Source organism: Ostrinia furnacalis, unplaced genomic scaffold (genome assembly GCF_004193835.3).
Source record: "Ostrinia furnacalis isolate ACB-3 unplaced genomic scaffold, ASM419383v2 OfSCF0213, whole genome shotgun sequence".
Lineage (NCBI taxonomy): Eukaryota > Metazoa > Arthropoda > Insecta > Lepidoptera > Crambidae > Ostrinia > Ostrinia furnacalis.
The window spans coordinates 342,680-368,421 of NW_021130452.1; the positions used below are offsets into that span (position 1 = coordinate 342,680).

At 42.5% G+C, this 25,742-nt stretch overlaps 1 protein-coding gene across 1 annotated transcript; it reads left to right on the forward strand.

The window, feature by feature from the left end:
* LOC114356461 (fatty acyl-CoA reductase 1-like) lies at window positions 1-24,313 on the forward strand. The gene is made up of 15 exons (XM_028309665.1): window positions 1-10; window positions 98-350; window positions 1,111-1,259; window positions 1,852-1,977; window positions 2,893-3,074; window positions 4,477-4,596; window positions 5,660-5,785; window positions 6,753-6,898; window positions 7,644-7,757; window positions 18,276-18,581; window positions 19,689-19,835; window positions 21,084-21,176; window positions 22,692-22,856; window positions 23,464-23,562; window positions 24,019-24,313. The coding sequence occupies exons 1-15, from the start codon at window positions 1-3 to the stop codon at window positions 24,227-24,229; spliced, it is 2,247 nt and encodes a 748-aa protein (XP_028165466.1). The 3' UTR covers window positions 24,230-24,313.
* Window positions 24,314-25,742: the final 1,429 nt, after the last annotated feature.

Consider the following 25,742-nt stretch of genomic DNA (forward strand, 5'->3'; position numbering starts at 1 on the left):
ATGCAGGACGGTAAGTCACTCAAAAACAACGAGTTCGTTGCCAAATTACAATAATCTAGCTTCATAATTCTGCATCCACATTTTGCGTCTTTTCTAGATTTAGAGGTCACTGGCATAAGCAGAAGCGGGCGGGTTAGGAAGAAGAGCTCTAAGCTCATGGATTTTGAGTCTCCGGACGATATTGAGACACGTTTTCGTAAGCAGACACCCGTGAAGTCGTTTGCCAATTTCCGCCAAGAGGAGACGCCTGAATTTCCACCTCAGGAGCCCCCAAGGCCGACTGAAGAGGCGGGAACTGCGTCAGGAAGCGAGTCGGATTACTATGAGAACAATGGGGAGAATGCTGATAGGTATGTGTATGTTAATGTTAGAAAAGTAATTGAGTAGGTTTCATCTACAATGATAGCCTTTGAAATTGGGATCTGTAAACAGAAGCAAATGTTTCGCTTCAGGCAGCTGCTACTATGTATATTTTACCTTGGTGTTAAAAAGCTGGGGCCATACAATATTATGCTGCATATTTGTGTGTGTCTGTAGTTCCATACATGTTCATACTGAATAACAGCCTACAAACAAACAGTGTGTAGGGTGTCTACAAAGAGTAGGGAGTTCTAATTCTACTCTGTCTGAACCACATGGTGAATAACAACTGATGTTTATTACTAATTGTATGTATCCAGCTCCCTCATGAGCCCTAGAGAAATTCTAAGTATGCCATATGCTAGGGACTGGAATTCGCTGCTTGCTAAGCTGTCTTTCTTGAACACTATAATCCAGGCCTTTTCAAGGCGAAAGGAAATAGGCACTTACAGAGCAGATATGTACCATCTTAGACTGCATCTCAATTAACATCAGGTGCGATTGCAGTCAAATACCTGCCATGTTGTGCATAAAAAATAACGAAAATATTTTAAAGTTTATTTATAGAAATCAAATGTTTCAGTTATTAAATTGTAGCCACTACTACTTCATAACTATGAGTTGTTTTTTGTGTTATCTTTTGTTCGTTCGTTTTAACCTATGACGTCCACTGCTGGACAAAGTCCTCCCGCAAGGATTTTTGCACAAATTTTTGTGCCATTTTAACAAATATTCTGACTTATTTTGTAGTATGGAGTCGGACAGCTCGGCATCCGATGAGGGCTCGGCCCGGACTCCGGCCAATTCCCTATACATGATGGAGAAGAGTAGTAAGAAGAAACTGATCGTCAAGGACGGGAGAGTGGTCGGGAGGGCTAAAGCTCAGAGGAAAGACAAAGGTAAATAAAGGGCATAATTTCCACCGAAACCAGTTCAATTTTGAAAGTGCAAAGTTTGGGACCTCTGGCTTAGAGAGATAAAAACTAAATTTTGAAGGACCCTTAAATTAGGAATACCTTACAATTGGAATCTTATTAGATAACATAGAAAGAAAGAAAAATATTTATTTGGTTCCAACTTAAAATATAACACATAGATACCTAACAAAAAGCAAATACAAGTTAGAACCAAAATTGGCCACCGCTCAGCATGTGTCATGCTCTGGAGTAGTAAATAAAACCAGAACATGACGCTGTTATTCTGCGGTGACCATTTTTGGAGAAAGCTGGAATACTCGCCTATAATTAATTATTAACTTAAATATCCGGCTCGAAGGACCATTTACATGTACCGTGAGAGAAGTACATCTAAAGAATTGTTAATTGAAATGCTGGAGATTGAGATAATTAAGATTTTATTTCTATATGTTGTTACAATGTTTATACATTACAATGCTAATGCTAAGAATGACGTGTGATTGCTATGAATGCGATGAAAGAAATAATGATTTGAGTGTAATACAATATGTCTCAAAACTATTTTGGTTTACAGGCAAAACACGCATAACAGCGTACATGATGTGGGCTAAAGAAGCCCGCAACGAACTCCTACGGAAGCATCCGGACATGGACTTCTCTGCGATATCCAAACGATTGGGAGAGATGTGGGCTAATGTAAGTATTTGTAGTTTGTGTTGTATATTGTTTCAGCCACAACGTCCACTGCTGAACATAGGCCTCCCCCAACGACTTCCACATCGCACGGTTGGTAGCGACCTGCATCCAGCGCCTTCCTGCTACCTTTATCAGGTCGTCGGTCCACCTTGTGGGTAGAAGACCTGCGTGTTCTAAATTCCAGTATTGTATTGTAATATTTTATTTTAAAGCGAATTTTTGGAGTCAAAACACTATTGAGGGCCTAGTGTGAGTTTATATCAAACGCGCTCACTATTGGAGCGGATACGGATTGTACAGCGCCCCTAGCGGGAAACGTTCAAAAACTACAATTTTCATATATTTTTTAAACGCGCGTTTGTTGTAAACTCACAGACCACTGTTTTAACATTGGACTCATTTGTTTACACGTTATTACAGGTTTTATTTAAAAAGGACGCTAGAAAGAACAGCGGGCCTAAAAAGGCCGCTTTGAGCAATTCTTATTAGATTCATAATATGATTCAGATTTAAAAACACAAAATGGCCACTTGTCGGCAATTCATATTATGNCTGCTGGACAAAGGCCTCTCCCAAGGTTTTCCATAATGAATGCGTACTTACCTACATACGTACCTCATTACAAATAAGTATATTAATTATTTTTTTACTAGACACTACTAGACAGCAACCCTAACAGCGTAAGAAGAGTTCAGAGGCACGCGATAGAAAGAGACAAAACTTGTAGGTGAATAAAATTGTAGGTACGTAGTGCTGTGCGAGCTGAATTCCACTGTATCGCGTCGTAGCAAGACTCGCATTTATTTAAATCGTCTTGCGGAGTAATCCTTCTGTACCTGTACTATTACTTATTCTGTGATAGAGATTAATATACCTACTTAAATATTGTTAACACAAAAGCGGTGTTTCTTAACACAAGCAACGTACATTTATAATGAAATAAAATATTTTGTATTTTTTGACGTTGACGATGACGGTCCGCAGGTGCTGGTGGAGCGCCTGCTGCGCACGTGCCCGGCGACGGCGCGGCTGCTGCTGCTGCTGCGAGCCAAGGCCGGCGTCAAGCCTCAGGAGCGCCTCATGCAGCTCAAGCGCTCGCAGGTAACAACAGACACAACAGGCTTGAGAGAGGGCTCATCATTTCACTTTGACAAACGTCAAATCTGTCAAACTCCATTCAAAAAACAACGGTTATCGTTACAGTTACGGTCAAAGTTAGGTGGTACAACTCAGCCTTAGTGTGAGTTTAAAAAAATCTCTAAAAACTCAGTAAAACTCATTTATTTCTGTAAGTAGGCTTTAAAAAAGCACTTTTACACGTCCCAGTATTAACCCTACCACTGCTTCAGGACAATAAATGGACCAGTGCTGAGAAGAAGCAGCTCAAGAAACTCAGACACTATTGTCAGCCTCTTATTCAAAGGTTTATACAGGTTTCCAAATTACATAGTTATAAATATTTATGCGAGCTATGCATATGTACAATCCGTCATACATTTAATGACTGCACTTTTTTACGCAGTTGACATCGAATGTCTTTGACGTAAAACAAACTACACCCCCTGAACATCTAACTCGTGTAAAACTGAAGGCTGTGTGTGTTCAAGCTCATAGCGAAAGCTAAATGTCTCATGCAGCTCAAGCGCTCGCAGGTAACACCACAAGAGGCATCCCGTTTTTTGCAAGATACATTTTTGTGCAGTATCTTGTTTTATGCAGTATCTATTTAATTTTGCAGTATCCCGTTCTATGCAGTATCTATTTAATTTTGCTTTGCAGTATCCTGTTTTATGCAGTACCCCGTTTTATGCAGGGTCCTTTTATATGCAGTATCTCGTTTCATGCAAGATCCCTTTAAATGTAGTATCCCGTTTCATGCAGGGTCCCTTTATATGCAGGTTCCCTTTATATGCAGGTTCCCTTTATATGCAAGACCCCGTTTTATGCAGTATCCTGTTTCATGCAGGGTCCCCTTTAATTCGAATTTCAAACACACACAGGGTGATTTTATAATAAGTGTCCAAATTAGGAGCGACTCAGAATCAGTTGCTGCCTGCTAAGAGTCTGCGCAGAGTATAGCGATGCGGGAGCAAACTCATAACAAAAAAACAGCAAACATTGTACCTAGTACCTTTAATCGTTGAGTACTTTGTAACGTGTTTTTTTTATCCACGAACCAATAAAATGTATCTGGCTGATAGATTCGCCTGTAACATTAAAGTTCTGAGCCCGCCTGGCTAGCTACCACCATCTTACCTAAGTCTGTCGCCATAACGACAATGTTAATAGCATTATTGTGTTCCGGCAGTTAGAGGTAAGATAGCCAGTTCCTCCGTGGTTGAGGATTCCGGGTGAAGCTCGCTTCCACCTTCGGCCTGATCATCACTTACCAACAGGTGAGATACAGGCCAAGAGCTTCCTCGTTGTGGATAAAAAAAAAGAGTGCACCAGAAAGAAGAAAGTTCCAGTTTTAGGTTCTTTTAAACAACCAATGTTTTTCCAGGTGTTCGACGGCCTTCGTCAAAGCCACCCTGCCCAGCTGGACAAGCTACACGCGGTCGCCGGTGACGTCACGAAGCCCGTCCTGGGCCTCTGTGCGGCTGATTTGGAGGAGATGCAAGAGGTACGCAACACTAATGTTTTTGTTATATTAATACGTAACACTAGTAGATTGTCACTGCTTTAGTTTTTGTTTTCCTTTTTGAAAATTACTTTGCGAACAATGTTATTGGTTATACAGGGTGTTAGGTAAATGGGTATATGAGCCGACATCAGCCTATGTTAACATGGTCATATAAATGGTATGGTGAAGTCAGAAAATTGATATCTTCATTTAAATTATTTAAATTTTCATACAAATCGGAATTTATAAAATTTATTTTGTATGAAAATTAAAAAAACTAAAATGGTGAATTTCTGACTTCACCATACCATTTATATGACCATGTTAACATGGGCTAGTGTCGGCTCAATACCCATTTACCTAACACCCTGTATAATTAGTAATTAATTGTTTGTTGGTCTGAATAAAAAAAAAAACACACACAGATACTTTCAAAATAACTCCTAAAGTAAGGCCCGATTTCCATCAAATTAGAGAGGAGAGAGTAGATGAGTATTATTTAGTCTACAAGGCAGGTATTTGACCGCAAGCAGATTTGATAACCAATTAGAGGTGGAAAGAACGAAAGCCTACGAAATCGATTCGGTTATTCAATCACATTTCCTCTCCTGTCCACTTTAATGAAAACTAGGAAAAATAAATCTGTTCAGTGGTTTAAGCATGAAAATGTACTACTCGTAGATATCATAGATATGTACGAGTAAACAAAGCGTTACAGTATCATCATCATTATCATTTATTCAACCACAGGGTTTCCACTGCTGAACATAGGCCTCTTCCAATGATTTCCACATCGCTTGGTTGGTAACAGCCTACATCTGGCGCCTTCTTGCTTTCGATGACCTCATAAAGGTAGCAGCAAGGCACTACGTACTCACACTAATATTATAAACGCGAAAGTTTTTGAGTGTGTATGTTTGTTACTTCTTCACGTCTAAACGGCTGGAGCGATATTAATACAATTTGGTATGTAGTTAGCTGACACCCTGGTTTAAAACATAGGTTACGTTTCACCGCGGGTAACACCGCGGGGCACAGCTAGTTTACACTATTTGTCGTGCAGGTGTCGGTGGTGTTCCACTGCGCGGCGACGGTGCGGTTCGACGAGCCGCTGCGACTCGCGGCCGAGCTGAACGTGCTGTCTGTACGCCGCCTGCTGCAGCTGTGCGACACGCTGCCTCATATCAAGGTTTGTTTTGCAATAAACATAGTCTAAAGTCCGGTCGCCGAGCACATAGAATCTCGTCCAATGACCCCAAGCAACCCATCCTCACTGCGGCCGCCCGTCGCACAGTCGCGACAGAAATAATATTTCGATAATAATGGGTAGCTTGAGGTCATTGGACGAAATTTTATCTACTCGGCGACCGGACTTTAGTTGCTGCCGACTGTATAAAGTAAAAGAAGAGCTCTGCAACTGGCAGCCAGACGTCGAGTTAGGTACTTACGTGGATATGATCGGGGCTATTTTGCTATAAGAAATAGTCTGATCAGCTCAATGTGCTGTCCGTGCGCCGCCTGCTGCAGCTCTGCGACACGCTGCCCAATATCAAGGTACTTGTGCACTTGAGATAGGGGCTGATTTGCAATAAACGGATAATCTGATGTGCTTCCGACTGTATAAATAAAGTAAAAGTTAAATTCTGGCGGTCAGAAGGACTTTAGGTGACAGTAGGTATGCATGCCTTAGGTAAAGTGTTGGTTTAAATTTTTTGTGTTGTAATTAATTTGTACAAGCTTACATTAAAACTCATAAAACTTATTTATTTTTGCAAATAGGCTTTTAAAAGCATTTTTACACGTCCCAGTATTAACCCTACCGCTGCTTCTTCGGGACAATAAATGGGCCAGTGCTGAGAAGAAGCAGCGCAAGAAACTCAGTCACATTGTTAGACAAGCCGTGTAGTGACGGCAGAGTAGAATATATTTGTCAGCAACCCCTACTCTTTCCGCGGGTGTCGTAACTACACATCAAACAGAGAACGGGCAGCAGCGCTCTCTGAAAAACATCAATCTTTTAAACTGCGATCTCCAACCCGCCTGCCAAGCGTGGGGATTATGGCAAAACCCACTATAGTTGAAGAGGCTCATAATCCAGCAGTGGACTGTAAAGGGCTGTAGATGATGATGATTACATTGGCAACGTTTGTCGGCAGGCGTTAGTGCACGTGTCGACGGGGTACTGCAACGTGGAGGTGCCGGCGCTGCAGGAGCGCGTGTACCCGCTGCCCGCCGCGCTGGACGACGAGCTGGAGCGCGCGCTCGCCGTGCCCGACCACACCAGCGCGCAGGACCTCAAGAGGTGAGACAGTATACAGAGGGCTGTGTGAGTTTACATCAATCGTCGTCACTAGCGACTGCTAGGGGCGCTGTACAATCCGTCACACATTTTATGTCACTTTTTTACGCAGGCGACATCGAAATCGTTTTATGTAAACTCACACTACGCCCCCAGCACGCTGCTGACGCTACAGCACACAGCAGCTGTTATGCTTTGATCACACGTACCGAGCAAACGGGCGAGACAGTGCTCTCGGCCGAGTACTCGGTGTGTATGAACATTACGCCCAGTGCTCGGCGGAGCGCTCGAGTATGTGACTCGCTCACTGTCTCGACCGAGTAAACATTTTACTGTCTCGCCCGTTTACTCGGTACGCTTGAGGTGAGACAGTATTCCGCACGCTGCTGACACTACACACAGTAGCTGTCGCTACAGGAGCGCGTGTACCCGCTGCCCGACCACACCAGCGCAAGCGACATCAAGAGGTGAGACAACGGGACTATCCCAACCGCTGCCACTCCTGTGTAGCCAGGATCTACAGCGTGACGGCCAAGAGATCTCAAGACGTGAGACCACATTGCTGAGGCTACAGCACACAGCAGCCGTGGTGAGACAGTATACACACACAGCAGCTGTCGCTGAAGGACGCCGTGCCCGACCACGCTAGCGCGCAGGATATCAAGAGGTGAGACAGTATACTGCTGCTGAGGCTACAGCACACCGCAGCTGTGGTGAGACAGTATACTGCACGCTGCTGACGTCACAGCACACAGCAGCTATCGCTGCAGGAGCGCGTGTACCCGCTGCCGGCCGCGCTGGGCGACGAGCTGGAGCGCGCGCTCGCCGTGCCCGACCACACCAGCGCGCAGGATCTCAAGAGGTGAGACAACGGGACTATTCCCACCTCTCGTTCCCACCGCTGCGACTCCTGTGTAGCCAGGATCTACAGCTGCAAGATGACGCTACAGCATACAGCAGTCATGGTGAGACAGTATACTGCACGCTACTGACGCTACAGCACACAGCAGCCTTGGTGAGACAGTATACTGCACGCTAATGAGGTACAGCGCATAGCAGCAGTACACGACGTCAACAGGTGAAACAGTATACTACGCTGCTGATGCTACACACACAGTAGCTGTCGCTACAGGAGCGCGTGTACCCGCTTCCCGACCACGCCAGTGCACAGGATATCAAGAGGTGAGACAACGGGAGTATCCCCACCGCTGCAACTCCTGTGTAGCCAGGATCTACAGCTTGACCGCCAAGAGATATAAAGAAAGAAAGAAAGAAAAAACATTTATTTGGTACAAAAAAATTAAACAATACGTAAGAGGTGAAACCACGTTGCTGAGGTTACAGCACACAGCAGCTGTCGCTGAAAGACGCCGTGCTCGACCACGCCAGCGCGCAGGATATCAAGAGGTAAAACAACAGGACTATTCCCACCGCTGCAACCCCTGTGTAGCCAGGATCTACAGCGTGACGGCCAAGAGATCTCAAGAGATGAGACCACGTTGCTGAGGCTACAGCACACAGCAGCTGTGGTAAGACAGCATACTGCACGCTGCTGACGCTACAGTACACAGTAGCCGTGGTGAAACAGTATACACACACAGCAGCTGTCGCTGAAGGACGCCGTGCTCGACCACACCAGCGAGCAGGATACTGCACGCTGCTGGGGCCACAGAACACAGCAGCCAGCACAAGCGACGTCAACAGGTAAGACAGTCAGCTGCTGAGGCTACACACAGCAGCCATGGTGAGACGGTATAGCCACAGTATGTGCACCCCAAACGTTGGCGCAGTCGAGGTCCGAGTCGCCCTCGTCAGATTACCACTAGTGCTAGTTGTGCTAGCTGCCTCACAGTCCATTATTATAACTAGGTACCTAGGTACCTGCTACGATTATCCTGTCCAAAAGAATTTCCTTAACTTATACTCTCACTTATAGATGCTAGCACAGTAGCCGCAGTAGGTGCATCAATTAAGGCCGGGTAACAGAGAAAATGGCGAAAATGAGGTTTTCATTTTTCATTTTTGAGGTACTAAACAGTAAAATAAAAGGCTAAGATTTTTTTTGGGCATAGTNGGAATGGCACGCTTTGACGATCAACTTGCTGTATCTACTCTAATCCATATCTGTGGGTCAGTCAGTCTCGCCGCGCGGGGCAGTGCCTTTGTTGCGAGGGGCCGCTCGCTCCTCGCGACTCGCGTTGCCGTTGCTCGCACGGCCAGAGCCCCGATTACGGTAACTTTTATAACGTCTACAATCCAGACGCGTTTCTGATTCTGCGATACGATTGGTCAAAACAGCTGACGTACGCTGTTGAACGACCAATCATATCGCAGATTCGAGAAGCGTGTCTGGATTGTTGACGGTAAAAAATACCGTAATCGGGGCTCAGTTCGGTTTCTTCGGCCGTCGAATGCGCTTGCGACTTTTGATTGTTTTCTCGTGCGGATAGTTAGTGTGTGAACGTGTGATAGTGAGTGTGGTAATAGTGAATGTGTGTTAGAAAGATGCCTAACCATACGTACAGTGCTCGTGAGTACGTAAACATGGTTTACTGTTATGGGAGGGCACGTGGAAACGCATCTGAAGCCCTGCAGGCTGTAGGTATCGGGCTGAACATCCTACAGCGCACCACCGCACGGTGGATCGAGCCCATACAAGGTGTTGGACATGGTGCTTTAAATGCAACTACTTAAAACAAGATTGATTTGCATATAAGTTGAAAGATGAGACTTCATTCTATCAAATATCATTAATATCNCGGCCTCTCCTGACTGGAGAACGTCCTCGTGCTCCCGAATTTCCTCTGGGTGCAGGGCTTCCACCGCACTGGAGGTACTAGGCACGGGTTCTGGCATGTCACCAGGTAGCACATCGCTCCCAGCAGCTCGCTCAGGCATGGACTCCGCATCATCGAGGTCTGCACCTGAGAGTGTAAACAAAACAAAGCTTACAATTCTAATCATTCCCCTTTTTTAAATTACTAGTGATGTAACAGAACCGCTGCAGACAATTCAGCCACATCACCAGTAGGAATAATTTTATTAGAACAGAGGCGTTGGGTCTCTGATGTTTATCAGAGACTCTTCAACGTCACATAATAAAAAGGTAATAAAAGAAGAGTCAGGTCTCCGGTCGTCACCAGAAATGCCTTGACTCCACATAGTGAACCACGTTCACCCGGTCGGAGAGGAAGCACAATGTGCTATCTACGACTACATGACATAGGCACGACGTTAGCTTATCATATACCTCCACACTTGTGTGACATAGGCACGACGTTAGCGTATCACACAAATGTGGCCTGATTACCCACATGGCATAGGCACGACGTTAGCATACCATGTGGCGTCTACTCTTGTATGACATAGGCACGACGTTAGCTTATCATACAAGTGTAGAATAAGCTCACCCTCGAAGAAAGCAGCACACGTATCCGGAGTCCATTCCCCTCGCCACGGCACCATGAATTCTGCCGCAGCCTGGGTCGTTTTTCCATAGGAGCCCGCCAACAGCTTAAGCTCATATCGACCATGGGGAAGCGCTTTGACCACACGATATGGCCCGCGCATGCCCGAGTCTAGCTTGCCAGTCGCTTGTGCCTGTTTAATAACAAAAACAAGTGAGTTTATTTCAAAGATCCGAGGAGGCCTTCGGTTAGCGTTCACAATCGCATCCTGTTGGTGTTGATTCACCTTCAGGCGTTCAGAAGCTCTTTGACGATGCATTTCTCTTAAAGCCTCGCGGTTCGGGTGAGAGTTTTCTAAGGCAACGTCTCTGACGAGATGACGTATGAGAGGTGTGGCTGCTTCAATACCCACTAGCATATTCAATGGGGATAGCTTTGTAGTTTTCTGCTTTGTTATATTCAAAGTTAACTGTAGCCGCCACATAACATCTGACCATTCATGTTGTCGATGGTTGCATTCTATACGAACCATATTTAGTAACGTCCGGCAATAACGTTCAACTTGCCCATTTGAGTGATGCATCTCAGGTGTTATGAGATGCAAGTCAATGCCTAAATCTGTTACAAGTTTTGTAAATCCTGAACTTTGAAACATACGACCACGATCTGCCACGATTAGCTTTGGCGTGCCAAATAATGAAATCACGTTTGTAAAAAGTCGTTTTAATTCATCTGAATCTTGTCCAAACATAGGGTACAGAAGGCAGTATTTGGAAAACGCATCTACAACGATTAGCACATGTCTATAACCGTTAGACTGAGGCAAAGGACCTAATGCGTCTGCATGGATTACCTCAAAAGGATCACATGGTTTTTCCCACGAATGTATTGGCTGATGGGGAGCTCTGGGAATCTTTTTATGAGTCATGCAAATAAGGCAATGACCTACATACTTCTGAACAAACGATTTCAGAGAAGGAAACCAAAAATGTTTTCTAATGAGTTCTAGGGTCTTATCGACTCCGGGATGATCGTGCTCATCGTGAAAAATCCGGAGTAAACTCAGCCTATGACCCTTGGGCACAAAACAAAGAAGTCTAGGGTCTTCGCCTACCGGGGAATATTTATAATAGAGCAGACTATTTTTGTGGACATAATGGTTCGAATCCAATTGTCCATCTGTCAGTTTCTGGATAAGCTGTTGAGTTTCCTCATCAGCAGCCTGTGCTATTTGAGCCCAATTTTGTTGTTTACGAGCTTCGCAGACATTTACGGGGTTGCGGCTCAAGTAATCGGCATGAGACATAGAAATACCTTTGCGGTATTCCAGAGTAAAATTAAAGTCTTGCAAATATATCCACCATCTGGCTACTCGAGGCAATAAGTCTTTTTTTTGTTGCGTTGACTTTAGTGCATTACAGTCTGTAACGATTTTAAATTGAACGCCAACCAGATAGTGTCTAAAGTTTTGCAAGGCCTTAACGACGGCCAAGGTCTCGAGCTCATATGAGTGATACCTTGGCTCGGCACCTTGAGTACGTTTGCTGAAGTAACCCACAGCTCGTTTATTACCATTTTCGTGAACCTGAAGAAGCACCGCACCATAGCCAATGGAACTTGCGTCCGTGTGAACTTCGATAGGTAAGTCAGGGTTGTAAATAGCCAATACAGGCTCACTTGTAAGCAGAGAAATTATATCCTGCCGTGCTTCCTCTTGTTCACTGCCCCAAATAAAAGGTTCACCCTTTTTTGTTAGTTTGGTAATAGGTGCAGTTTTTGTCGCAAAACCAGCTATATAGCGACGAAAATAACTCGCCAACCCCAAAAACTGACGCACCTGCTTTACAGTTTTTGGAACGGGCGACTCGACCAAAGCTCGAACTTTACCTTCGCTCGGCTGCACCTGACCTTGACTTATGGTACGTCCCAAGTACTCTATTTTAGTTGAAAGAAAGGAACATTTCTTTAGATTTATGGAAAAGCCTGCATTTGTCAAAGTCTGGAGCACCTTGCGAAGGGTTATCAGACCCTCTTCGACTGTATTGCTCAGGATAAGTACATCGTCAATGTACACCAGGGTTTCACCAGATTCTAGGTGCTGACGTAAAGTTTTTGACATTATTCGTTGGTAAACAACAGTAGCATTCGCCAAGCCATAGGGCATTTTTAAATATTCATAATGCCCCTCTGGCGTAACGAATCCCGTGAGCTGTATTGAGTCATCATCCATAGGGATCTGGTGAAACCCTGTTGCCATGTCAAGACTTGTAAAATACTTATGCTTGCCCAACCGATCGATGTGATCGTCGATTAGCGGAAGTGGAAATCGATCTTTAACAGTATTTTCATATAACTTCCGGTAATCGACGCACATGCGATCAGAGCCGTCCTTTTTTTTCACTAATAGGATTGGGCTCGCAAATTCGGATTCAGACTCCCGGATAATATTTTTTTGGAGAAGATCTTTGATGATCTCACGAACTTTTACGATTTCTGGATATGAGAGCCGGTAAGGCCTGTAGCTGACAGGTGTACTGTTATGTAATTTTATTTCCATACTGCCGGTATTGACAGTTGAAGTAGCGGTTCCGGAAATAAAAGAATTTGAAAATTCATCGATAAGATCGAGCAGCTTTTTTAAATCGTGACCAGTTAAAGGAGTCCTTACCGGAATCTCATTGAAAGACGAAGTACACATTACATCATGCACGGGACGAGTCTTGCAAGAAAGGTATTGATAATCACATGTACGGACATAGGTAACGCCTTCTCTATTTAATACGTCAGTACCAACAATGATAGGGGTGTTCATGAATTCAGGGGATACCACATGTAAGTCCACTTCTAGAGTTATCTCATTAAACTCAATAGGCAAAGTTACGAAATAAGTTGACTCAATTTCTTGCCCACCGATGCCTCTTAAAATTCTGAAGGCAGTTTTGCGAGCACATTTGAAATGTCTCAAAAGTGAAGAAGAAATTAACGATATAGTGGAACCACTATCGATAAGGACATCAACAGGAACCCCTTGGATAATAGCAACAACGATATCTTTATTCTTATTGCCTGGGTTTTCCTGACAAAAGTTTACATTGCTTTTGTTACGCGATTCTGACTTTAATTTTGCAAAGCAAGTTTCAATATTATGGCCGGGTTTTTTACAAAATTTACAAGGCTCGAGCTTATTTGAATCATGAACTGAACTATTCTTTTGACCATCGTTGTTGCTGTTACCGTTATTGAAAACTGGTTTACGTTTTTTAGTACAATTGGACTGTCTATGGCCATGCTGGCCACACGAGAAACATTTTCCACCTTCAAACTTTCGTTTTCGGCCCATATCGTTATTGGGTTTTGGGGTGTCAGATTTCTTAATAGGAGCAGACGGGGATTTAACATAAATTGAAAAAAAATCTACCAAATCATTAGGCATTAACTTTGCATTAGTGGCTGAAGCACGAATTTGCGGATCTGTAATACCCCGTATTACTATTGCTGATATTAGTTCATCGCTTAGCCCTTTAACTATACGCAACCTTAATAAGGACCGACGAGCATAATCAGCATATGTCGGGTACTTGTCAGAATTAGAACTCATGACCTCGTACAGAATATTCGCAATATCCGGTTTCCTAGGGAACCTTTGTGAGGTTTGAACTCCTTTTTGAATGTGGTCCAAGTACGGTCATTAGTGACCCATTCATTTAGCCAGGTGCGAGCGTCACCTTTTAGACAGTTCCCTATTCGAGCAAGACACTCATTATCATTCCAGTGGTTAGTAATCCTTGCACGGTCTACTTCGTCACACCAGGTGTCTATGTCATTGATACTTGGATCGAAATTAGAAATAAAATAAGTTTGGTTAGATCTTACCGTCGTGTTAATTGACCGAATCGCATCGATGATACGATCGGTCGCGTTGACGTCGTGGTCCGCATCAGCACTCACGGTACGCCCCGTTGAAGATGGGGCCTCCGACTCACGACGCTCAGCCGCAGGGTTACGATGCTCAGCCGCAGATTCACGACGCTCAGCTGCAGGCTCACGATGCTCAGCCACAGGGTCACGACGCTCAGCCGCAGATTCACGCGGCGGAGACCGGCGCCGTTGATCTTCCAAAGTCGTTAAACGATCTAAAATTTGATGCATGGTTTCGGTTAAAACATTGCTAGGAGGAGTAAACCGTTTGTGTGTACGTCTATAACGTGAATTATGGTAATCGGAACGTGAGTCTCGGCTCCTGGAACGCGAATTACGGTTCCTGGAATGCGAATTACGGCTCCTGGAATGCGAATTACGGCTTCTGGAATGTGAATTACGGCTTCTGGAATGCGAACTACGACTTGCAGAACGCGAAGCATGATTTTTAGAATGCAAAGCATGATTCCTAGAGCGTGAAGTACGCTGCCTAGAATGGGAAGCACGTTTCCTAGAATACGAAGCACGTTTCCTAGAACGGCTTCTACTTTTGCGACTATCAATGTTATTAGGCATTTTGCATTGTTAGCAAATAACGTGAGAAAAAGCCAACAAGGAATGCAATGGTTGAAATTGTGCAAAATAGCTACAAAACGTAGGTAGGTACGTTAACATACAAAAAAAAAAAAAACACCTTCGTGGTAAAATGAAAACAAAATGGAACACACTCACCAAAATTTCCAACGTAGGTAGGTAGATAGATCCTACCATACCACATACAAAACCTCAACACTCGCCACGAAGAAATAAGCGGTAGGTGGCAAAGATACCGTTAATTTACTTGTTTTGCAAAAGCCAAACTGCCTTTTTCTTTATGCACAAAGCGGAAAAGGACACGTAAAAATGGGAATTAAATCTCACTTCTGATCTTAGAAATGATTGAACAATAAGAAAACATTTAATGACAATTTTAGGTTTATTAACAAAAGGATTTCACGTTTTACAAAAGAAAATATTTTACAGGGCTAACAAATGCACAAAAAATAATTAACGGTAACTTAAATCAGAAAAAGACAATTCGACTCTCAAACGGGCATAGACTCCCCTAACCAAGTGAACACTACTAAATATTCCGTCGGACTGGACGTGCCGGGCCAGCTAACCGCGCGCTCACGCCACCTCTCGGCATACCCCCAAATTACGTCGTCATTTGATTTCCGCTAACAGTATTATAATAAAAGTGATGTCATATTTCCAAATGTATCCCATTGTAGGGATGGCGATTCTTTCCGAAAAAGATCGATTTTTTAAATCGTTTGGAATCGAAACCTGATGTATCGATTCACAAAATATCGAGGTCTAAAAGATCGATTCCTAAAATATCGTTTTCTTTTTCTTTTTTTTTTCAAGTTTGCGTTTCCAATGAATAATTTATAAATGAATTTTATGAATAATACTTATTATGAAATAAGTTATCACTAATTAGTGTAATCAGGGTTCTTTTAGTTCAGAGAATTTAATAATATTGCATTTTTTTCTAACAAGTCCATTCTTTATCTATATAAAATAGCATTTCGATTTTCCTGGGTTAAATATCGATTCACTGAATCGATCCAGTGCTACATATCGATTTAAAAAATCGATCTTATTGGCCCGAAAAATTATTCGATTAATCGATCTTAGATCCCCATCTCTATCCCATTGTCTTTCGAACAATTTTAATTAACAAGAACATTATTCCTTTTGAGCCATTCGTAATAAACAATAATGGAGTTACATATTAATAAAAATAGTCACTATTGCAATCATGTGAACCCACCCTAGTCATCATGGTTCATACTGTTAGCTTTCGCAAGTGAACCTCGCACTCCGCCGCGTAAACATCGGTTCGTTCGATTTATTGTTGTGAACATACTTGAATTAATAGTAAAATATTATAGTTTAAATTAAAACTAAATCTAGTAGGTAGGTAACGCTTCGTGTTATTAAAATCATGATTTTTGAGTGCACCAAGTTTTCTGACGCTTTTAAATTCGGATCGTTTTAATTTTTATTTTTCTGGTTCGTCATGTGTGGGTAAGTAGACCTTCCTACTTAAATACATTTTTGTAGACTACTATTGATTTTGTTTGTTGGATCTATGCACTGTCATTGTAATTGTCAGCTTTAAAAATATCTCCACCACTTTTAACAGAGATTTANTTTTTTTCAAAAAGTATCAAATTTTATTATTTGTTGGCATTTTCTGGGTATTTTATGTATGTTTTTAGTATTGCCCGTTATTTAGCATTATTACTGTTTTTATTTTATCAGGATATACCTCTTAATTTAAAAGTTATTACGTTTTCTTTACGAGAAGTAATTGGAAGAAATAAAATTCTATAAAAAATTAAAAAAAAATCTCAAAAATTTTTTGGCCTCTTTTTTGTCGATAAAAATTGGTCTAGTTTCACATATTTTCATATGTACACTTTAACGTGACTCACACTGTATACTCGAGTTTGGCTGGAATAAAGTGGTGTCTTTTTACTAGATACATAACTGCTGTCTACAAAATACAAAAAGAAATGAGATTTGGGGGCACGGTAGTGCAACCGCCAAGTCGAGTAAAATTTTTCAATTTCGGTCCAGTTTTCTAGATACATAACTGCTGTCTACAAAATACAAAAAGAAATGAGATCCCATCAAAAACAATACTTGTCAAAAAATCATGAAAACACGTGTAAATTAAATTATTTAGTGCGATGGCCAAGTCAATAATTTATGTAAAACGTTAAAGATTTCCTGGCCTGGACTTGGTATTACATGGATCTCACAACTTTTTACCGTAGAACAACTGAGTTGCGAGACTTGGTTTTTTTTACAAGTATTGTTTTTGATGGGTTAATATGTTAGAATAACATTCGCGTGTGGTTTTATTTAATGGTGTTGGTGGTGATCGGCATGCGATAGCTTATTACCGGCGCTCGACACTTGGATACCAGGCGAGTCCTTTATTCTGAATTGGGAACACTAGCACAAGCAAAACAGGGTTCAATCCGACGAAGCGAGCCGCGGCGAGGAGCGAAGCGACGAAGCGAGCCTGCGGCGAGCGTTCGGAAGTTTCTCACTCTCAAAAGCCATCATATTATATATTATTCCATCTCTGAATTTTTTAATGATTATCCTGCTTTCGCCTCCGAGATTTATTTTACCGTGTAGTACCCCTGTACGACAAGCCAATCCGCACACAATATTCAGCGTAGTAGTAGTAAAAAACAAAAGAGCGGGCAACCCCACCCCTACCACGCTGTGGGCTCGGTGTCCGAGCGGTCTCATTCCTTTGTGCGCACGCGCAACGACCGCACGCAGTATAAGAAAAATGCTTAAGTGACGTCACCAGGACGTTTTTACCGACATAAAACGTAATTNCTGGTTCGTCATGTGTGGGTAAGTAGACCTTCCTACTTAAATACATTTTTGTAGACTACTATTGATTTTGTTTGTTGGATCTATGCACTGTCATTGTAATTGTCAGCTTTAAAAATATCTCCACCACTTTTAACAGAGATTTACCTAGCTTGCTCAGGTTTAGAAAAACAATCTCTAAAAACTGGTGGTTAGGTATACAAATCTGCTAAGGATCATAAAAAGCATTCGGTTCTTGTCGGCTTGAAAGATAACTCCGTCACTTTCANGTGTTTTAATTTGTATCACTTGGATATGATTTCTATTAGAAAGTGTTGTGAGTGTGACGCTTGAAGGGAAGGAAGTCAACCTAACCTAACCAACTGCGTATTTCTATACTGTGTAGCTGGAAATTGTGGCGGAGGTCTTTGAAGCGCTGTTTTCGGCGAAGAATTGCGCGCGCAGATTTTGACAGCGCGAAATACCTACTTTAGAAGAAATACCAAGCCTTAATCTCCGTGACGTTTCGATACCCACAAAATTCGTGCGTCTTTTGTGCCTACATTATTATCATAGCGATTTAAGTATGAACCATTGTATATGAAATTGACCAATCTTTAAAAAAATCTTGATGCTGTCTCACACGTAATTCAATGCTACTGTTCCAGGATAATCCACCCTATGCCGAACACCTACACGTTCACCAAAAAGATGGGCGAGGCGGTGGTAGCCGAGCATTCGTGCAAAGCGTACCCAAAAGCGATTTTCCGGCCCACAATAGTGATGGCAGCGCTCCGGCACCCTTGCCCGGGGTATATCGACAACTACAACGGGCCGAGCAGCGTCATCGTGGCCGTGGCTAAAGGATTCACGCACGTCTTCAGCTGCAGCGTCGATATGCGAGCCGATCTGCTGCCCGTGGACATCGCTATTGACACGCTCATCGCGGTCGCCTGGGAGACTGCTATGGACAAGTAAGGAACTTCAGTAATGTCTGGTCTATTGTGTTTTTAGGGTTAGACCCAAAGGCAGGGGCGTAGCTACTAAGGAACTAGGCAAGGCAGTGTCCCGGGGTGCCCAAGCTCAAGAGGTTCCCGAATCCTTACCAGAAAATCTCAATTAAACTGAACATTGAAATGTTTTCCCATTTTCAAAATAAATAGAGGGAAATTCAAATAAAATCAAAATTATCTTTATTTGTTTAGACTGATTAAATTAGTACTTACAAATCGTCAAAAATGCTCTTAAGGAGCTACCAGCGCTTTGAGACAAACATTTGGCAAGTGCTGAGAAGAAGCGCTGCAACAAACTCAGTCACCACTGAAATTTAAATAGTTATAACTAGGGAATTCCCCTAAATTCTTTCTGTGGATTGTAGCGGTGGGGCGCAATATTTTATTTCCTCCAGGGCCCTTGGTTACCTAGCTACGCCACTGCCAGTGGGCAAAAATGGGGCCCTACTGTGTCTGTCACCAGGCTGTATCTCATGAGAGAGAGCGCGTGAGAGTGGAGAGGTTGTTCACATTGATGATCTATTTCTGTTGCCGCTTTAACAACTACAAGTAATAGAATAGTCATATTTTCGTAATTAAATATTTAAGGGGGCTACTATACAGCTAACGTGATATCGGCCATTTTTGCTCGATATTTGTCGAGCAGACGACTACGTGTCACTCAATGTGATAATTTCATACTGTGCAACAACGCAGCGCATCGGCAACGCTTGGCATGTCTTTTTTATTTCAAATTCAAAATTATTTAGGCATTGGTCTCTTATAAATGCCGTATACTACATGCAGGATTAAATGCCCTTCAACCGTCAGGAAGACCACTTTTCGATAGGGTAAGTCCTTTACGCGGTATATCCGAAAAACCTAAAAAGCGCCCCTTTCGGGGGCCCCCACCACTTAAGCACAACTCCGTGGAAGTCGAAAACCTAGGAGAGTCTTAATGGGCAACCAATGAAGCCATTAAAGCAATAAAATCTTTTGTAGGAATTATTTCCGATTTAAAATCATATTCTACTGGCCTATAAGGTTTTATAGGAGACCATGGCTTAACAAGAATGTTTGTTTTTACAGCTCGCCCGATGTCCGAGTGTACAACTGCAGCACGGTGGAACAACCGACGAAGTGGAGCGAGATGTGTGCGGCATTAGTGGACGGTGTGCGTCGCGAGCCACTGCTCGACCTCGCCTGGTATCCCTTCTGCATGTTCACCGGGAACCGGTCAGTTCTTAGACAATTATTTAGAGCCACAGCATAAAGTGCTACCTTCCTTTCCATCAATCCTTATTATGTCTAAGTATACAGTAAGAAGGAAGCCACGTAAAGTAGATAGTGTGAATATGAATAGGTATTTTTCTTTGACTAATTAAAGTTCGTTTTACATTTTTTTCGAAGTAAATTTTTTTACTGATTCGTGATCAGAATAAGCTACTTAATCAACTCCCTGAATATGGCGAGGATTGAAATCAATATCCTGTATATTAGGGCTCTAGGGACTTATGCCCATTTTCACCATCAATCCTTAATGTTTAAGTGACCCCTATGGTAACACATAATAGGAATTTTGTTTTAATAGGGGTCACTTAAAAATTAGGGATTGATGGTGAAAACGGGCATTAATGTCTTAGGAAATAGGGACTCTAGGAACACTAGGGAGTTAGTTCCCTTCCTGACCATATCCTGGGGGCACGGGAGCGATGCTTTACAAATCCCGTACACCCGTATTAATTTACATTACTATGAGGTCTCACAGTGCGCGTGGACGCACAGGGTGAGACATGAACCAATCACTGCTTCAAGCAAGCATCGTTTGTGAATAGGTACGGGCGTTAGCATCGGCGATTGACGATTTAGTCAATATTAAGATGAATGACATGAAGTCGCGAAATCGCGATGCTGCATCGAATCAGTAGCGGATCATCATCATCATATCAGCCACAGGACGTCCACTGCTGAACATAGGCCTCGCCCAATGATTTCTACAACGCCCGGTTGGTAGCGGCCTGCATCCAGCGCCTTCCTGCTACCTTTATGAGGTCGCCGATTACTGATGCTAAAAGTAGCTGTGTGCTGTGTAGCTTCGACTTTGTCAAATAACATTATTTTTATGAGCTACTAGTTGCCCCGACGAACTTTGTACCGCCTATATTCATCAGAAACAAGATAGGATTCTAATGGTGAATGAATTTTTCAAGTCGGTCCAGTAGTATCGGAATCATTAAACTAATCGATACTGTTGCAAATACAATCAAACTAGCGGCCTCCCGCGACTTCGTAAGCGTAACGCGTGGGTCCCGTTTTACCTTAGGGGTGTAGTTTCGTAAAATCCGTTCTTAGTGAGCACCTACGTTCTAAAAGGATGAACAATTTGAGACTCCTAGCACTTGTAGTTTTTGAGATTTCGTGATGAGTGAGTACCTATTATAGATTAAAAGCTGCATATTAATATCCTCATGGTTTTCATTACAGGTTCATTTACGAAATTGTGAAGTTCTTGGTGCAGACTGTTCCTTTCCATATAATGGAATACGTGATGAGGATCTTCAGCCATCAAAAATCCAGGTAATATCTATTTGCGTAATGTTCACCAACGACACCTTCACCGTTTAGTTATCTATCGTCGTTAGGCTATCGTCGCGATTAGTATGCTGTTTTTTATTTTATTTACTTACTAGCTGACCCGGCGAACTTTGTTCCGCCTTAATGGCAATAAATAAGCAGACTTTTTTTTTAACACGTTGACTGCCAAAGTAAATTTACTAATTCGCTAAAATTGAATTTTTTGCTAATCGATGTGTAATGGCTTGAAATGAATAGTTATTGTTAAAAAATATTTTTTACTATTTATATTGACATATTATACCCATAAAAAAAACTGTCAGCCACCCGTGCCTGACGCGGCCCGAATGGTATAAATTTCAGTCACAGCGCCATGTCAAGCATTTTGTCAGGCACAACAAAATCACGTTTCTGCGTTTTGGCGGGAACTACCGTGTCGCATTGCTTTCCTCGCTTTAGCCCTCGTGAATACTATCGCTCTGTCCGGTTGCTGTCGGTCAACTGTCAAATTTCGGTCGTGTAAAGTCGAGAAAGACAGCAAGTTATAACTTACTCTCTTCAAAGCCCTAATCAGCCTAATTTTTGTCTGTAATGTTTCAATTTTTTAGACAAATAATAATTTTAATAATTATGCTTAATAATTTATTCCGAAATATATCGTAAACTTGTGATTTTATTAAGAATTTGAAAGAAAAGAAAGAAAGAAAAAATGTTTATTCAGTATCATCGACAATACACTTCATACAATTTCAAATATTTGTCGTGTTTTTACTAAAATTTTCATTCAAACCTGTGTTAATTTTTATTTAGGTACAAGAGTTGCAGGCCATGCTGAACATACTTAGTTGGGGGCCACGTCAGTCATTTAAAATAGGAAGTAACGCATTAAACGTGCCAGGCGGCCTACTGCGGTCGTTTGATTTAGATGCTTCAGTGTCAGGCTCCAGTGACTGACATGGCCCGAATAGGTTGCATGTTTGTCAGTCACCGGTGACTGTCATGGCAGCCTACGTGTTAATTTATAACGGGATAAAAAGTATCCTATGTCCTTCTCCTGGCTCTAAACTACCTCCCTGACAATTTTCAGCTAAATCAGTTCAGCCGTTCTTGAGTTATAAGTGGTTGTAACTAACACGACTTTCTTTTATATATATAGATTTTAAATATTAGTTATACAAAACAGGACAAAATGTCGGAACAAGCAGTACAATAAAGATAATAACATTTATGAATAATAATTTTAGCGGCCGTCCGCGACTTCGTAGGCGTGGATCCCATTTTACCCCCTTAGGGGCATTGAGTTATAATGTACTACGTAGTAATATTATTTCAATGCTTAGGGGTTGAATTTTGCAAAATCCCGTCTTAGTGAGCACCTACGTTCTAAAAGGAACCCCCATGCAAAATTCGAAACGTTAGCACTTGTAGTTTCTGAGATTTCGTGATGAGTGAGTGAGTCAGTCAATCACCATTCGCTTTTATAAATATAGATTTTGAAGATGTTTGGTTTGGTTCCAGGATCGACCTGATCAAGTTGGACTCTCGCTTGTCCGGAGTGAACGACGTGTTCGCGTACTTTGCGACGCACGAGTGGTACTTCCATACTGACAACGTGCGTCGGCTGCGCGCGCGCCTGTCCCGTGCTGACGCCGCGACATTCAACCTTGACCCAAGGACTATAGAGTGAGTTTTGCTTTGGCTAGCGTTACTTTATTGGATACAAAGAAATTAAATTATTTTGGTATCAATAACTGGCTGAAAACTTCTTAACCCTTTAACAGTCATAACATAATCATTTTTATTGATTTTGGACCTTAAGACAGCTAGTTACCACAATCCCAACTAATATTATAAATGCGAAAGTAACTCTGTCTGTCTGTCTGTCTGTCTGTCTGTTACGCTTTCCCGCTTAAACATCGCAACCGATTTTGATGAAATTTGGCATAGAGATAGTTTGAGTCCCGGGAAAGAACATAGGATAGTTTTTATCCCGGTTTTTGAAACAGGGACGCGCGCGATAAAGTTTTTCTGTGACAGACAAAATTCCACGCGGGCGAAGCCGCGGGCGGAAAGCTAGTATTATCATAAGGAGATAAGATTATTGGTTAAGCATCACTTTTCATCAGATGAGATGAAAGCCAGAAGCTTCTGGGAAAACCCGATGGATAAAAATGCACCATCGGCTCCACCATAGCCGTATGATCCTCGTTCTCCCTTGGCCTCTTGGCCCTACTTGAGTAATAACATCCATAATATCTGGTAGATTAAAAAAGATGTTGTTATGTTGCAGCTGGAAGGAAACCCACAGGAACTTCGTGCGAGGCTGCCGCGTCTTCTTGTGTAAGGGCAAGGATGAGGACCTGCCCGAAGCTAGGAAGCGACTCAACAGGTACGCACACACACATAGCATTATACCGTTCGTTCGTTTCAGCCAAATGACGTCCTCCCCAATGGGCAAACAGAAGCAAACGGAGGATTCGGCGTACTATGTGCCCTGTCCATTGTCATTTCACACCAGCGATTGACGATTGACGCAGAACTGACGGCCGATGGGGCAGCTAGATTCTGGAGTGGAGGCTGCGTCCCGAAAAACGCAGCAGCAACATAATAAAGATAGCAGGAAGGCGCTGGACGCAGACCGCTACCAACCGGGCAACATGGAAAGCATTGGGGGAGGCCTATGTTCAGCAGTGGACGTCCTATGGTTGAGATGATAATGATGAAATGGACAATTTGGCCTACACTTCTCATACTGGCCAGACGGATTGGGGAGGCCTAATATTCAAATTGTCCCGTAGCATGATCTATCAAAACCTAATGCTTAGGTACTTCATCTTTTTTCCAGGTTGTATCTCATCCACCGCGCCATCACAATCCTGCTCCCAATCCTGCTGCTATACCAGCTGCTGAATCCGAAACTGCTGTACAACGTTGCACAGCATCTGCTGCAATTCACTGCGCTGGTAACAGCAGGTCTGGTTAGAGCTTCAGGATTAGCAGCCGAAGCTTGCGCGTGGCTCAGAGACAGCTCTCAGCTGCCTTTTAGGATATTCTAGAAGGTGACTACACTGAACTTCTGACGCCCGTATTCACAAACATTACTATGAGGTCTCACAGTGCGCGGGCCACACACGAACCAATCACAGGGCTCTATTTAACGCTGTGTTCGATTTGCTGCTTCACTTAAGCAAGCATCGTTTATGAATACGGGCGTGAGCTACCTCACGAGCTAGATTGTGTGTTTCGAGTATTGAATGGCGATGTGCTTATTTAAAAACTATTAATTATGTTAAATAAATACTTCTTGTTAATTATTAATACACTAGCTATTTACCTAAGGTGCTATGTTTCGAGCAAATAGATCCAATAAATCTGAGGCTTAAGGATTTTCAGAGAATTTTCCATCGTACAGTAAAATCCTTTAAACATTTTTAGTTTTTGTCAAATTTTGAGAGTAAATCTCGAAAATCCACTTGCCTAGATCACGTCTGGTCTCTCTCAACTCAAAGATAAATTGTTAAGAATGTAACCGATCGTTAAGCATAAGTAGATATGGTTTAAGTGTATGGTGTTCTTATACCTATTCGTGTATTGTATAATTGTCATCATCCGCTCTCATCGTACCAGGCAAAATGATCAGTTAAAGGTCTCGTATCTTATCTTTTCTTTTATTAAACTGTATACACAAACTAGTGTATAAATGGGGAACTTAATGCTAAAAGCAGCCTCAGCCAAATTCGATCAGGGTTATCATTAAGAATCACATCCTAAACTCGACTTCTCGGAACTTATTTTATGAGTTTAGTTTACAATGCTACACCCAACGTAAATATCTTTAACTGAGTCTATCAGTAATAATTAATTCAATATTACTGTCATTCCTTCTTTCGGTATGAGTATTTTCCTTCATACCTACCATCGGTTCGGCAGTAATGACATTGCTTCAATGTATGTCATCATCACTGATTGTGTCTGGTCCGCGTACCATTTATTTATTTCTCCTCACTCATTAAATTTACAAAATCAGTACTAAAACATTTTCAAGTTAGTGAATAAATTTTATAATATTACATTAACTTAAAATTACTAAAAACTAAAATTTAAAAATTACTAATGATAAAAACTATTTACAAAATAAAAAATACTTCACCCCCAGCGCCGCAGTCAGGAATAGTGCCCAAAAGGCTGGCAGCATTGCCACGTTGAATGGCCAGGCTAATTCTCTGACCAAAATAGCTGCCAGCCTTTTGATCACCGGTCACCTCGGTGAGCCTCTTTGCCAGTTCCTTATAAAAGGAACGAGCGCTTGGACCCCATGGTCCCATAGTCTCAACCCCAAACGGCACAAATATATAACTCTCATTGAGAGCTGCATATTTGCGCCGCTTGGAGCACTCAGCCGAGGCCGCCGCCGCGCCTGCGGCAAGGAAGGTACCTCCTGTATGAGACGGAGCAAGCGTATCCGCGCATGTTGCGTCCCACACAAGAGGACGTCCCTGCTTCCAGGGAATGAGCGTCATGCCGTCAGGTCTCTTGCCGTCGTCACGGAGTATGCCGTTAGGCTCTAAA